Source organism: Phragmites australis, chromosome 21 (assembly GCF_958298935.1).
Source record: "Phragmites australis chromosome 21, lpPhrAust1.1, whole genome shotgun sequence".
NCBI classification, from domain to species: domain Eukaryota; kingdom Viridiplantae; phylum Streptophyta; class Magnoliopsida; order Poales; family Poaceae; genus Phragmites; species Phragmites australis.
Window position 1 is genome coordinate 10,026,623 of NC_084941.1, and position 14,919 is coordinate 10,041,541.

General features: G+C 42.9%; 1 protein-coding gene and 1 long non-coding RNA gene across 8 annotated transcripts; one reads left to right on the forward strand and one right to left on the reverse strand.

Annotated features, from left to right (window-relative positions):
• Positions 1-2,021: 2,021 nt before the first annotated feature.
• On the reverse strand, positions 2,022-4,319 carry LOC133904133 (perakine reductase-like). 6 transcript variants are annotated; one of them, XR_009907402.1, is made up of 4 exons: positions 3,905-4,319; positions 2,742-3,196; positions 2,444-2,540; positions 2,022-2,333 (listed from the first exon to the last, which is right to left on the reverse strand). XR_009907402.1 is itself a non-coding variant. In XM_062345633.1 (3 exons), exons 1-3 carry the CDS (start codon positions 4,313-4,315, stop codon positions 2,320-2,322), a joined length of 522 nt encoding a protein of 173 aa, XP_062201617.1. In that variant the 5' UTR covers positions 4,316-4,319; the 3' UTR covers positions 2,022-2,319. The 6 variants fall into 6 exon arrangements, 3 of the variants coding, with proteins under 3 accessions (XP_062201617.1, XP_062201616.1, XP_062201615.1); XR_009907403.1 differs by having other exon boundaries at positions 2,742-2,930; positions 3,035-4,319; XR_009907401.1 differs by having other exon boundaries at positions 2,742-4,319.
• A 5,337-nt stretch (positions 4,320-9,656) lies between these two features.
• LOC133902919 (uncharacterized) lies at positions 9,657-14,587 on the forward strand. 2 transcript variants are annotated; one of them, XR_009907157.1, is made up of 4 exons: positions 9,657-10,054; positions 12,563-12,688; positions 12,805-12,834; positions 14,056-14,587. It is a non-coding gene; the product is annotated as an uncharacterized LOC133902919 (long non-coding RNA). The 2 variants fall into 2 exon arrangements; XR_009907158.1 differs by having other exon boundaries at positions 9,658-10,054; positions 12,595-12,688.
• Positions 14,588-14,919: the final 332 nt, after the last annotated feature.

Consider the following 14,919-nt stretch of genomic DNA (forward strand, 5'->3'; position numbering starts at 1 on the left):
GGCCGACATATCAGTTAGGTGAAGGAGGCCGGTTTCAATATGCTCAAGAGAGCAACAGCGACCAATTAGTCGCTCCACAATCTTTAGACTCCAAGCATCAATTGGAATGCCCTCGAGGCAGAGACGATACAGACGAAGAACGTAGCTCCGAAGGCCTGCCAGAGGCTACGCCAAGGCAGCAGACGGAGCTCCACTCCATTATGCTTGACACATCCTTGCTTCCGCGTTGCCTCACAATGCTTCTTGCTTTAAAACTTGATGAGGAAAGTTTCTGGGGAGTGGCTGGAGACCATCACCTCCCCACGCCGTGGCCGGAACTCGTCCAGGATGGCGTTTTTGACTTGCTTGGCCCTTCAACCTGGAGGGAAGCTCAGAGCTTAGGGACAAGGGATGTCCCATCCCACTCCTTGAGCTCGTGGCGCGGGTCGAAGGAGATGGGAATCAAGCAGGTGTCCTCATCAGGGCGGGTGCCAGCATCATGGAGGAGCGACGAGGAACCTTGACTAGAAGTGGCGAACGTGGTGCGACTGGAGAGGCTGTAACTGGGCGGGCATCAAACTTGGGGCTTGAACACTGATGGGGCAAGCGAGGCCAAGAAGCCACCGGTTGCGAAGAAGACTTAGCCAGAGGAGCGTGTCATAGCCTGCAATCATGTTCCTCATGTCCCAATTTCCCACACCAGAAGAATCCCGGCAGCCGGTTGCACGGTGGTCACGGGCAAGGCAAATGGAGTGGTGCCCACGTGTGTTGGAGGTATCGAGTGTGAGCAGAGGAGGGCAAAGTGGAGTGAAGCCACTTCACCTGCCTGCCTCACTGATTTGAAGAGCTTGAGCTAGAGTGCAATGAAGACGCGTCTTTTCACCACCAATGCTTCACTCTAACCAGAGACTATCCTGAATCCGGTTGTTGCGATGCAATCTTCGCCAACTTATGGTGCAACGAGCGTGGCGGAGATAAGTAAAGCTCCTATCCCGGCGATGTGATCGGCCCCCATAATCACTTCGCGGGTGAAGAGGACGCCCACGAATAACTCCCGGGCAAGGGCCCGTACAGGTTGAGTGACACGAGCGTAGGGGAGGTTAGTGGACAGAGTTATTGGGGCGTTGAAGGCCAGCGTTACTCGGGCATTGGTGCAGCTTGACAACGTCAGCAAATGAGATAGGGCCGGTGCGGCTCCCAAGCGGGGAGCAAGGCACGGAGGAGCCCACGTGGGGAGCCGGGCGGGGGCCAACAACTTCAGACGCGATGCAGCAGCGACAAAGATCACCGGATCTGGGGAGCTCGAGAGGGAGGGCGCATATCTGGTGGAGATCCGCGAGGATTGGGGGCACTTGAAGATTTTGAGTGGTTGGAGGTGGGAGGGGGGGGGGGTGCAGGCTACCTAGGGGGAGTGGCGGTGGAGGCGGGAGCGGAGGTGGCGATGGTAGGGGATGTGGAGGTGGCGGCGGCGGGGGGAGCAGGGAGCGGCGGAGGGCCATCCTGCGTATCCGGATCACTAGGTATGTGGCTGTTGGCAATGAGCCTTTTCTGAAGAGCTACAATGGCAGCTTCATCAACATTACCTTTCTTGCTCTCAAGAACATGCAAAGAGCTCTAGATGAGGCTGGTTTTGGCCAATGCATCAAGGCAGTTGTACCGCTGAATGCTGATGTCTACAGCTCCCCAAATTTCTCAGCTTAATATTTACACAAAAAATGTTACTGCACAGGTTCTTTCAGTTTTGTAGGTCCTGTGGTCAGAGACAGTTCAGGAAACGTTAGGTTGCATGCTATCTGAAATTACCTTTCTCAATACTGAAGCACAAATGTTGACATTGACTTCCAGTAGTTTTTAGTTAGGAGTATTTTTCCAGAAGATTTATTCAGAGCTATGTTGGAGTTGAAAGCAAGGACCGTCTCATAGTTTTAGTCTAACTGAACAACATATCCAGGATTGCAGTTTATTTATTTATTTTGAAAGGACTGCCGTTTATTTTGTAACACCTAGTCTTGTTTCAACATAAAAATAGTTCATGTCTGACAAATTGGTCAGCATTAAGCATTTGATCAGTAATCTAGTACGCAATTAACCGATACCAGTCTTTGCAAAAAATGAGACAGGCATTCCTGAGAAAATGTTTGGCTACAGCATAGTGAATCTCCTGTAAGAACACTCAACATTCGAGAAGTGGTTACTAGGGATTGGAACAACATCGTCTCCTTGATGAAGAACCCAACATCGTCTCCCAAGCTGAGAGAGGGGCTACAACTGTGTTTTTTGGACAAATTCAGGAGACGCCCATATAGATCTTTGTCCTTCTCCAAGTTTTCTCCAGTGTATCTAGGATCCACAGACTGAAACGGCACGAGGGGGATGCAAATTGTAGCAGAAAACTGCTTTTACCTAATATAACGGAGGGTATAACAGTAAGAAGAATCTAGAATGAACATCATGAAAATGTTACCAGCAAACTGTTTGGTGGTAGGCTCTCCATAACTGCTTTTCCAGAAAAGGAACCACGACCTAATGGACTGTATGAAACAACTCGGATGCCAAGCTCCCTAAATTCACAGAGACATTCAGTTATCAATAGCAAAAATATGAAATCTGGGTGAAGTGAAGGCAAAAAGTGCAGATAAACAGAGTTTGAAAAAAGAGGAGAATACACTCCCTACCTCTAAATTACGATAATTGAGTTCTCGTATAATTCAACATAATTATGCACGATGCAGAAGAATATAACTTGAACTATGCTTTCCTACCATATGGTATAAGTTTCAATTGAACAGGAGAAGTTTTTCCAACAAGTCATCTCCAGCAGACAACACTTGCAGTGCAGTGATAGGATGAACCGTATGAGGGCGCCTTAATGGTATCGATAGTTGCTTCAGGCAGGCCAATATATTTCACTTTCCCCTCTTCCACCAGCTTCTTGAGCTCACTCATCTAACCTTGTGCATTAAGAAAGCAGCTGTGTGAGACATTGGAAACCTTTTGCTGACACCAACTTCTAGACTCAGAACTACAATGCACGGTTTCCTCTATGGGCACTGACTGGTCGATGCGATGCTGGTAATAGAGCTCAATATATTCGCCATCTGAGCTCACGAGACTGGCTTTATGCAGATTTCATTCAGCATGAATCCTGCGATGCTACATTTGGTGACCACTTGCACCTTCTCGCTAGGCCACGGCTTCAGTGCCTGTCCATCAAGTTCTGAAAGTATTTGTATTCTTCAATTATAGCAAATGGGAATATGGGATAGTTCATGGTTTTCGGTAATGATAACTGGGGACGTGGGTCTCCAAGATCTAAGAAATATCGAATTGGATAGTTTCATGTAAGGCTGTCAGCACCCATGTCTTACAATCATGAGTGCAATTTATTCGAACATCTACTTGCCTATTTATGTTCTGAAATTTTTTAACAGCGATGAAGTTGCATCTAGTTATGAACTAACAAAGGCCATCTTCAGAGAGAAAGAAAATGATCTTCGATAGAACTATCCCATCTTCAGCGGTCATGTAAAAAAGAAAAAAAAAGAGAGGAAAGAGACATCTAAGGTTTCTTCGCATTTTACATCTAAATGATCTAATCATATCACACATGTTCCCCAAAAAGTGCTGGAGCCTAGACCCAGTGCTCCCAAGGCCACCTCTAAGGCTCTAATATCATTCAGTTTGTGGAATCTCCCATCAGTTCACAGTTTTTGGTACCCTCTGGTCCTCCACGACCTAAAGTAGCAATTTTTGGAACAGAAATGGACTTCTCCCTATCAAATCCCATCTGTTTAACAGCTAAATTGACCCTTTACTTCTGCATCCTGATTTCTGAACCTTCCCGTCAAATTCCTGTACCTCAAACCAGATGAAACACAAAGAGCAGTACTTCATCTGGGATCAATGGGGAAAACAGATGATTAACCTTCCCGAGCATATCCTCATTGTTGTGCGGCCAATACGCGTCGCCGGTGTCGAAGAAGGTGACGCCGGCGTCGAAGGCGGTCTTGATGATGGCGACGACGTCCTCGTCCGGCACCGGGGAGCTGTAGATGCCGGAGAGGCCCATGCATCCGAACCCGATCTTGGACACCTGCGCCGTGCGGCAAGACTCAAGGGCGGTTGGTTCTTGGATCCTGATTAATGCTAGATCGCCGTTCTCAAAAAGTGAGAGACAGGAGAGGTCGAATAAGTCTAGAAACATGATTCTTGTCTCAGAGAAAGGGAGATTCACATGATCTTGTTGGCTTATGTTAGCCAAGGGAGATGCCTTTTGCTCCTCTCGAAGGTCATCAATTCCGTATGTAGTTGCACATACAACAAGTGCCTCTCGCATGACCCCTGTGCGTCTGGACACTCCGGAGATATTGCTATGCTTAGGCTATTCCTAATCTAATCATATTCCCTTTATTTTATTCATTTTCTAATTTCTTTTCAGATTCCTATTTTTTTTTATTTTTTCCATCTTCAACAGCTTCTTTTGAATGAATTTGTGAAGAGAAAGAAGAAAATTCAGTCTCAGAGGAAATAACCTTAGGAATCACTTCGTGATAAAATCCGTGAAGAGAAACTGTTGGAGCACCAAAGAGAATGAAAATCCTTTTAAAAAAGATTATCGTTCGTAAAGAGAATCCCTTAGATGTCCTTAATAGTTTGCCGCCTCGATTTCCAACATCTGTTGGTTCTTGTTGGGCTGGAATGTGCAACATCACAGAAAAAAAAAATAGCACGACAAGATAGAATAATATGTTATAGAAAAGTTTGTTGATCTATTGATGAAAAACACAAATTGTTCGACAATACCACTCTGTGTCAACTTCACCTATAGTTTTTAAGACACGTAAAAAGTTGTGATTCTAATGGATAAGCCGACTTTCTATATATATACACCCTGTACAGTAAGTGAGAGTATGAGCGACACAATACCTTCTTCATTCTGTCTACAACTAAAACAATGCCGCTTATTTTGTTGGATACATATCTCACACTGCTAGAATTACTTAAATCTCTTTTCAAAGTTTAGGCATAGAGAGAGAGGCGGACCCATGACCCGTGCTAGGGGGCTCTAGCACGGGCTTGGTCTGAGGAGCCCATGTATAGCACTCCTCATGGTCCATAAGCACCCCCTCCCTCGGCCCCTAACCACAAGGCCAAGTATCAACCTTACCTTGCCGTGCAAACTGTGGATTGCTCGACTTGACGACATCAATTCTGCAAACAACAAGTTCCCAGGACCCCAGCGGCACCAGCACTCACTCACCCTGACCCCGACGAGTGGTGGCAATCGTCGGCAAATCCCATCGCCCCAAGCCCTGAACTCCTCGGCGAGCAGCCGCAAGATGTAGGTCCCCAGCGGCCAGCGAGTAGCCTGTGAGTGACGAGCTGATGGGCCGAGGCAGCTAGGCATCATGGGTCTGTGGTTCGCCCCTATCGACCCCATTAGGTGATCTAGTCTCTGCCCCACTAGTGATTTGGTGACTGGTGAAGATGTGAAGACTGAAGTGGTGAGCTACCATCAGTCATGAGCCTGTGATCCACTGACCAGTGAGCATAAGAGCATTGTCTATTTGTCATTTTGTCAAGTCTAATGCTGAGCCAATATTTGAGCAATAGATTTGATTGATATTAGTATTAGATTGTAGTCTATAGCAGTTTAGAGCATTGTTTAATATAATCTAATTGAATATTGATACTCTTATTTAGAGATGGAGAAATATTTTACAAAAGATGTCCGAAAAAGTTTAGTAACTAAAGAAAGTGGTGTTGGCAAAAGAGAGCACATGTTGAGCTAAATATGGATAATATTGTTACTAATTTGAGGCAATGAAAGTCAATTAAAGAGTTTGATTCCGATATTAGAGATGAAGCTATAAGAACATTTTTGTCTATGGGTCTATGTCAACCAATTGGTCATAATTTTCCAAGGAAGAGGATGGGAGCAAATGAGAACATTTGTAAAAAGACTGTTCAAAAGATTTGATTGGTTATAGTATATTGAAGTGTTTTCAAGCTTACAAGGATTGCAGGACCCAATTACCCAAAACATAGTGGTATATGTTTTGTATTTTTGAATTTATCATTTTTATATATATCTATTTGAAACGAATATCATTTCTATTTTTATCATGAGGAACCATTCAAATAGTATTCCAATTAATCATCAGGACAATTATTTACTTAATCACAACCACGATGATTAACCGAAATACCATCCCGGTAGTCCCGGTATGTGTTTTGTACCTAAAATCGAAACACATACCTTTCCAAGTACATAATATCACAACAAAGCTTAAAAAGAGAGAGTAATTAAATTATATTATAAGTTTTTAAGCATTTAAGTATTTACAACTATTTACTTCAAAAAGGAGTTAAGAGGATAAAGAACATATTACCTCCTAACCAAATTAGAAATTACGCAGCGGAAGATTAACACCTATCAACACCCAAAAGCTAGGTGAAGCCATATGTCATTAGGCTCCACCCAAAAGCATACCACATGAATAGTTGTACTATTCATTTTTGCCACCTACATCGGCAGGCGTGAAGTAGCAAAACATGAGCTCCTCCTGACCATTAGAACTTGAAAGAGCAGTGTGAGTATGAAGGTACTCGCAAAACTTAATCCATAATGTGTATATATAATAACCCGACTCTAAGGAATATGCATTTAAGTCATTAGCAAGGAGTAGGCCACAAGGTTAAGTAAGTTCACAAGCGTAAGCAACCTACACACCTATGTGTGAGCATCTATACTTAACTAAAAGTACCTTTGTACCTAATAACCAATAATTTGAATATAAATGTAACTAGAACCATCTCATGTAATCAACAATCATTTTCAACCATCCCCAACACACCCTTCAATATCACACATCCCCGAATTCGAAAACTCTATGACCGATACAAATAGATAGAAGTATACTCATGACCGAGAGTGCGGCAATTTGAATTATTTTTACACCTTGCAGGGGGTACTCCTGTACCTACACAACTCGAGGACCATATGGCTCACGCATCCACACATGCCCACGTAAGGGGTACTTGTGTCAACCCTTCCCAATAAGCCCTAATCGTTTGATCATGAGCCGATATGTGCGGGCGTCATCTAGAACTACACCCAGAGCAAATTGGATACCCCTACAAGCCTATTATGTCCACGACACCATTGACTTGCACGCCAAAAGACCACAACTACAAAAGTATTTGGCTTATCGTTCCCATATGCGACATGTAATAAGTACGGAAAGTGTTAAAGCCAATTGCACTGATGGACGGTGCTTAAACAATGCAAACGATGCATAGCATCTGGGCTCCTCTCTCGAACTACACCAAGGAACTCCTCCGGTGCAGAAGATACTCCTAGCACTACCTACATCTCGCATCGTTCTCACATCTCATACAACCCACATCATTGTCATTGTATTTATAAACAATAAGTAAGCCCTAAGCTCATGAAAAATGGTTGAACCATTGATCGTCTTCTATTGAGGACATATGCATTGCTAAGTATTTTGAATAATTTGTAAGTTAGACATTAATCATGCGATCAAGGCTACAAGGATATGGATAATCAACAACTCAAAGTAGAGATAATACAAATCAATATAGCTTCTACCCATACCGACATCGACTTGCTAACCATGCAAATGTATATAAGCAACAATTATCAATTTAGACTTTATTCAATTCAAACAAAGGTGTAATATGCTTACATGCTTGCATTGCTACTCCGCTGGCCTAATACTCATGGCCTCTCATATAACTCCGGTAGATTGGCGTGCATTCACTCGCTTGGATCACCGGCGCAACACTCTCTAAACGAAATAAGAGTGCATTGGATAAACAAATGAATGATGGAAAAAAATGTGCAAATGATGCATGCTTGAATAATAATAGAGCATCGTGTTTCAAAAATATTTGCAAAAGAACGTCAAATGATTAGGGTTCCAAAGTTTGAAATCATGGATAAGGTAACCTAAGTGCACAAAAATTTGAATTGGCTGGTGGTCATACCGGGGTATAACGGTGGTCGGACCGTGGAAGGGGTAGGTCAGACCGCTAGGTTTCTAAGTGATCAAGAAGTCAAACCGCAGGCGGACAGAGAGGTATGGTGCCTAGTGGTCAGACCGGATCGGTCGATGGCCTGACCGTGAGGTTCGGCAGTCAGACTGGACATATGTCAGTCTGACACCTGATTGTGGAGTTTAACCGAACATTCTAGACTACAACTAGCTGTCAGATCGGCTAAGTGGTGGTCAGACTGCTGGGAAGGGGCATTGCGACTTCGGCAAGGCCGCCGGCGAAGGCTCTGGCGACGCCTTCAAACACGAAGGGTGCCGAAACACTCCATGAGACCTAGGGAGTGTTTTCTTGGTTGGCTCGGACGACATACACGGACCAAACTTGAGAGACCCTATTGATGATATCTATACTAGGGTTTTTGGTTTGGGTTCATCCCAGTTTAACAACTAAAGGGGACCGGCTCGAGCTCAGGAACAACAGGAAAAAGGTATGAGAAAGCTCAACTTGGCACGGGGGGACTTCCTATCGGATTGGTTCAATCTGGAGGGGCTTCGATTTGGAGATCAACTTCGGGATGCCCGACCAACGAAAGAGGTGGACGAAGATGCGGGAGCCCTCTCCGGCGAGAGGATGACAGGGATGAACTCGTGGAAGCCTTCGAGGAGCTTGGGGAGGCTGTCTCCACCGATCTCCGGATGTTGTAGTGGTCGAGGTGGAGCTCTCTTCTCTCCTCCAGCTTGGGGCTTGCTCCGGTGAAGGGGAAGCTTGGGGACAAGCTCGGGGTCGATGTGGGAGACTCGTGGATGATCTTCTCCTTCGATCTTCGACCTTCGTTAAGCTCCGGTGAAGGATCTCCTCTCCCTCCTCCTCTCTCTCTTCCTTTTTTCTCCTTTGTCTCTTCCCCTTCTCTCACTCGGATGGGGAAGAGACTGAGTGGGTGGTTGAGCGGATAAGAGTTTGGTCCATGACTTAAGTGACGGTTCTAGACAGTGGTGGTCAAACCGCAAGCTTGAGCGGTTAGACTGCCCCGGGTCATAGGCCAAATGGCTCTGCTCGCCTCTAGTGGTCAGACCGACGGTGGTGCGGTTGAACCGCCAGGGGGGGTCTTTTCTCAATTCCTTCCTAAAGGGTTTTGAATTGGTTAAGAAGACCCAACACATATGGTGGAACAAGTATAAGTTAAAGACATAAGTTTCTGAAACGTTTTAAACACTTAAAACCCAATTTTAAAGCGCCATGATGTTTATGTATGCTTAATTATGCAATTAGCATTTTGGGATGTGACATTTATCAATTGTCTAAGTACTTTATCTAAGTATGATACAATTTTTCATGTACTTTATCTATTTTTATGTGTGATATTGTACTTTTGGTAGCACAACTTTAAATTGAAAACTGGTGAAAAATTTCGTGATTAAAAATTAGCACCCCTTAGTTTTAATCCTGGTCCGCCACTGCATAGAGATGCACAAAAGACTTTAGTAGCCGCTTTTAAAAAGCCCACATTATATATAGGAAAGCCTTGGCGTGCATGACAATGGGTGAGCATGCCATTATTGTATTTCCCTTCCTCATCAGGGACCACATACTCTGGATTATTCTTTCAAATCAACTTCCGTATAGCAGTTATTGTCTCCAAACAGCATTAGCAGGAAGAGAGGCACCACACAAGAAGCCCTAATCACCCTTCTCGCCTCCACATCTTTTCACCTCTCTTTCCTCCCCACTTGTGTAAGTCGTAGCTCTCTCTCTCTCTCTCTCTCTCTCTATAGATCTCTGGTGCATCAGAAGTGGATGAAGCTGCCAGCATGATCTGAGACAGTAGTGCTCGATCTTTGTGATTTGCATCTAGCTTGATGCATGAGATCAACAAAACCTAAGCAATCAGATCATGTGGCAGTTTCATCTGCTTATGGCAGCACAAGAAGCTCAACAAAACCCTAGCTAGAAGCTAGCTAGCACCTCTCCTAGATCTACAAGGTCGAGCGTGCAAAGATACTTCCATGCTTAAAGGTGCCGCCATTTCTTGGTGTGGAAGTCAATTTGGTGATTTGTGAGTCCCTATACTCATACATGATTATTTCAAGATGCATGTTTCAGAAGTATATATTCTTTTTTAGAAATATATTATTCCTTTCTTGGCTTAATTTAGATGCATGTCACTCTCTTGTGCTACAACGTTTAAATAGTTTTGAACCAAACACAATAATTCTATAGGGTGCAAGTGGGTTTGGCATATTCTATGCCCAACATCAGTTAGCAATAATTAGCAGAAGAGAGGTTGAGAATTTAGTGTTTTTGAGATGTATATTGAGACAGATCTATCCATCATAAGGTGGAACATCGTTTTCTCATAATTAATTTTTTCAATCTCCGCACAAGATCAAATGAGGACTTTCTCCTATGGATGGCTTAGAATTTTAAATAGGATCGGCATGAGCTTATTAATAACTATACTTGTAAAAGATGATACGATCTAGGAAGTTTAATTCTTTGTTCATAGCACATATTGTTCTTAATGTAAATTTTCTTAGAAATGTGTTACTGGTTTTTTTTATATTTTTTAGAAGCTTTGTGAATGCATTGCTGCTAAATGATAATTCACAATGCATGTACTTAATTCAAGTCTGCTGTTCTAAGATTAATCAGTTTTTTTTGTTGTTGTTGCAATGGACTAAGGTTAATCAGTTGTATGTAGTAGTTGGTGATATCATGTTTAATATCCATATATGATGTTAACAAAATAGAGAATACTTCTCAAAAAGGGGAAATTTAGTGTCATCATATAATCTACTTTTAGTTAATGTTAGGAGAAACGCTTAACATGAACATCACACAGATCCTAAAGCATATATATTGTTAGTAACAGAGCTATGGCTAGTTTCAAATCAGACCCGAAGTTGGCCTTAAATTTCCTTTATTCTTTAACCTTGAGCATATAAGAATTGTGCAAAATGGAATTGTAGGCTCTCTCACTGAATAGAGGACTTAAGTAAATCCTTTGCTTTTTAAATGATATAAACAAGGGTCACATGATCTCTGAATGTGGTACTACATGTTAACTGGTAATATGCAACAGTCTATGAATAGTATAGCAAGTCTAGGCTAGACAGTTGTCTCTGATCACTCGCAAATAATTAGCAGTGTTAGTAGTGAACCTTGCTATCTGAAACAACGAAAACAGTTGATTATCTGTGTGCCCGCTCCATCTCCACTTCACCACCACTTGCGCCGTTAATCATTTGGATGTTAACTCAGCTGGCCTGTAAAGCTGGCCGGGTAGATGTAACTACCATAGTTTCACCTATTGATCAGTGCACGCATATTATGGCTGGACTAGTGGAGTACTGGACTGGCACAAGAAACATTCAGCATAGCAGGTTGGGGCTCTCCGTTTCTGTCTGTAATGATCTGCAATTTTCCTGCGTTTTGTTCTCTCACGCCTTTTCGGAAAAAGGTGTCCAGACTATATGCCAACACTAGCATACGTACGTACAATAGCTATGTATATCTCCTTCCTAATGCAGTTTTCATAGCACATGCATGGGGCTTATTGGGCCTCATGTGTGGTTCAGCTATATATATTTCTAGGCGTCATGTTTTGGCTTATCTATACTCTTATTAAATATACGAGTTATAACAGAACTGAATGATCTTTACTATCCACTGATCAAACGGTCACCATGTAAAGATTATTCTCGTTCACCTTTCAAAAATACATTTAATCTCACATTAATTATTTTTCATATCTAGATATCCAATATTTTTCTTCTATATATTCTAAAAATACATTCAATCTTTCCTTATTTACCTTCCATACCTAGACGTCCAATATTCACCTTCCATATATTACTATCCTTGATTGATTCTACATGTATAAAACACATGTGCAATTGCTAGTGGTCATGTTAACTGCTAAGTAATCATATTATATCATGTCGTGGAGTAGTTCAACCTGCACTTGTAATGCTTAGTTTCTGCATATAGGAAACTATCCTTTTTCTAGTCGTGAAGTTACAGGAAAAGCATAATTAGGGCCAGCCCTGGGCAAGGGCAACAGGGTGACGGCCTATGGCCCATGAAAGTTAGGGCCTGACCTAGATATGTATGTAGTACATAGTCATGTACATGTATAGGCCCAAACGCAACTACATAAAGAGAGATTATGGTTCAACCCAAGTTCCCAGCCGAAGTAATTGATGCCCTACTTGTGCTCTTCGCTTGTCACGCTATCGCAACCAACAAAAAAGACGATGGGTAGCCAGTGCGGCTATTTCACAATCCCATCTGAATTCCTCTTCTTCCTTTCCCAAAATAGAATGCCGCAACAATTTCCTTGTATTCTCTACCTTATGTCGCCATAATTAATGAAGGAGAGGATTTCAATTTTATAGATTTCCAACCTACCCGACTTCAATTACTTCAATTTGTAATGGCTCTACTTCATAATACGTCAATTAGCCTTTGCAATGGCACTACTCTATAATACGTCAATTAGCCGTTGCATACAAGATGTTACTTCTTCTCCTTCTTAATTGAGGCTTGATTCACCATTAAATAGATCACCAGCTCACCTCATCAGTACTTCACCAGTCACCAGAGTCCAGAGTATGGAGGTGGAGCCAAGACCACTTAGCATAAAGGGGATTGCCGATTGCCGTTGCGAGTTGCGAGTTGCGATTTCTTGGTAAGTTTTTTCTTAGTTATTTATTTTCATTTTCTAAAATATAGCCTTGCACTAATTTTTTAAGATAATTTGATTTTCTTTTTTTATGTCATTTTCCAACTATGAAATACCCCAAGGTTGAAGTCTCCATCTTCTGATCGTTCCAGGTGCTTCTGTTTCTTATCTAATTCTTCTGTGATGAGCTTCTTTCATGCTTTAGCTGCTGCAATATTCTCTAAAGTGTTGTCCTTAATAGTCAAATGTTATAATTTTTACTTCTTAGTATATTACCATTGTGACCAAAGAACGTCGTCTTTACAGTGAACTTCTAAATGTATCAGACATTTAATTTTCAATTGAAATATAATTTTTTTATGGAAGCCTCCAATTTTTATTTCACCTTAAGCCACCAAGATGTGAAGGCCGGCCCTAAGCGTAACCATGAAGGGGACTGCCTGCGGCTGTGACTTCAGCCCAGCCCTCAGAGTATCGATTCATTCGGAGCGGCAAACAGAAGTTGCGTGTTGAAGTGACCACACAAATATGTTGACGACGTTAATAGCTTTAAGAGAAGTGATCGATCGGTCGAAGATGCATGCACTTGCCGGTTGTACCTTTTTCTTTTTCTTTCTTTTCTTTTTGAAAAATCACAGGTTTGTAGGTCTCATTTATAGCTGGACGTAGCAATATCTATGAAAACATATGAATTTTCAGGTATCGGTGGTCTAAGCTTAAAAGAGTTGACCAACAACAATCCTAAATGAACTTATACTTGGGTTGGGATTAGTATTTCGCTGATTACTAAGTTAGATGGCCAACTTAAGGCCGGGTTCCATGCATGCATGTTGATTTTGCCAGCAATCTTGATTCATGACAGCCATGCATGCTGCATGCTTGTAATTGAGCACAGTCTGAAGGTGCCAATGAAACAACCAGTATAGTGTTAGAGGCATAATGTTGCCATGGAACCCACAAAATAGAAATGATGTGCACTTGTATACAGAAAGGGACGGGTAGAAAACAAGCTGGGAGTGGACGAGCTTCGAGCTGATGACTTTCTTTTTTTTGTTTTGTTTCGAGGGAAAGCAGCTCAGCCAGAGTAGTTCACATCTATTTTGCTATCTGTCGGTCGAAGATGCGTCGGGATTGCCGGTTGTTTGTTTTGCTCAGAGGGAGAATCTGTTCAGCATCTATTTTTTTGAGTGTACAGTTGCAGTTCACATGTGGTCAATAATCTCAGAGTTGATAGGAGTTCAGATACGGGGATCTTATGAAGATGTTGCAGAATTCTGGATTAGTGATAAAAAATGTATTGTTATAAAAATTGAAAAGTTCTGCTGCGTTATGGGCTTTACGGAAATTAATTAAGGAATTCCATATGCTTTCAGCTTGTACTGTGGAGTGGGATGCATCAAATCTGGAGGCCTATGCTGAATATGCTGCAAAACTGGAAGGTTCTTTGCCCTAAGGAAAACATGGTGGAGCTGGAGGAATTGACTGGAGCGCTGAGGCAGTATTTGAGCAGGGCCATCAGGCTGCCGAGCTGCTGTTGAGGAGGAATCGTCTGATTGATGGAGATTTTCGTTTATGGGGTGTTAATGAAGTGATAGCACAATCTAGTCAAGAATCCAATATGCTGAAGATGACAGCGCCAACAATTGGTTTCTTAATCGCTGCGGGAAGACAAAGACAATCCTGATGGAAAAAGAGGGCATGATGCAGGGTCCAAGCAACATGTCTTGAGATTGTCGGTAGATAAACAATTCATGTTTTATAATGTTTAGATGCTTGTATGCTCATTCTGGAGCTTATTTCCTACACGCTTTTTAGAGTTCAGTAGCCTGAAAACTTAAAGGTTTTTAAGGTGATCGTGTGAACGTGCTGGCACCGACAAGTTTAGTGGAGGGGTTTAAGGTTTGGGGTTTCAGGTTCACCGGCAGCCTTGGGGATTAGAGGGAGGCTGAGGTGGTAGCCGGAATCGCGGTGGGTTGCAGCGTGGTGGTGTGGCGAGGCGATTGTGTTGGTCCAATAGGCGGCAAGCCGGCGGTGGGTGGGTTGGTGGTGGGGACGATAAAAATGGAATAATTAGAACGATGATAAGCGGTTGACGTGAATTTGATGACGGTAGAGCTATGGAAGGCGGTAGGAAGCAGGCGACTGAAGGGCCAGCAAGCGCAAGATGCTGTCACGGAGAGAAAGAGACATAGATGTGAGCGTCGGATGGTGTCAGGCCGTCCTCTCCGGCCCTCACA